Below are 396 nucleotides of genomic sequence, written 5' to 3'. Positions count from 1 at the left end.
CCGATCACCGGAGCCATCTTCCTGCCTCCACTCTCCAAGGTGCTGAAGTCTGCTCTGCAGGCGCCTTCTGCTGCGGCTCCGCACAATCAGCAGCTGGAGAAAATGGCAGAGGACAGCTCTGTATCCAGAGGATGGGTGTGAGGAGGGGCTGCGGATGGCCAAACTGACGCAATGCTGACGCTCCAAGCAGCGCCCCTCCTCTCCGGAGAGCACAGTGATCGGCAGCAGCCCGGATACAGGCAGGGAGGGGAATGGTTAACACTGAGCACGCCTGCCTGAGTGTGCAGGGGCCACACCAGACACAGCAGGACCCCCAAAGTGCACAGCATGGGACATGTCACCCAGTGTGCTAAAAAGGGCCAAAAACATCTTCACATGCCATATATTACATTATTC

The 396-nt window shown here is 57.8% G+C and overlaps 1 protein-coding gene across 1 annotated transcript in view; it reads right to left on the bottom strand.

Annotated features, from left to right (window-relative positions):
- Positions 1–124, bottom strand: part of SYT4 (synaptotagmin 4) — a 50224-nt gene extending 50100 nt beyond the window's left edge. The window contains exon 1 of the mRNA XM_075327560.1: positions 1–124. This exon is cut by the window's left edge and continues 20 nt beyond it. Within this exon, the coding sequence (XP_075183675.1) occupies positions 1–17 (17 nt within the window). The 5' untranslated portion in view covers positions 18–124.
- Between the last annotated feature and the right edge of the window lie 272 nt (positions 125–396).

Source organism: Anomaloglossus baeobatrachus, chromosome 1, assembly GCF_048569485.1.
Source record: "Anomaloglossus baeobatrachus isolate aAnoBae1 chromosome 1, aAnoBae1.hap1, whole genome shotgun sequence".
Lineage (NCBI taxonomy): Eukaryota > Metazoa > Chordata > Amphibia > Anura > Aromobatidae > Anomaloglossus > Anomaloglossus baeobatrachus.
This window is presented reverse-complemented; position numbering and strand designations above follow the sequence as displayed.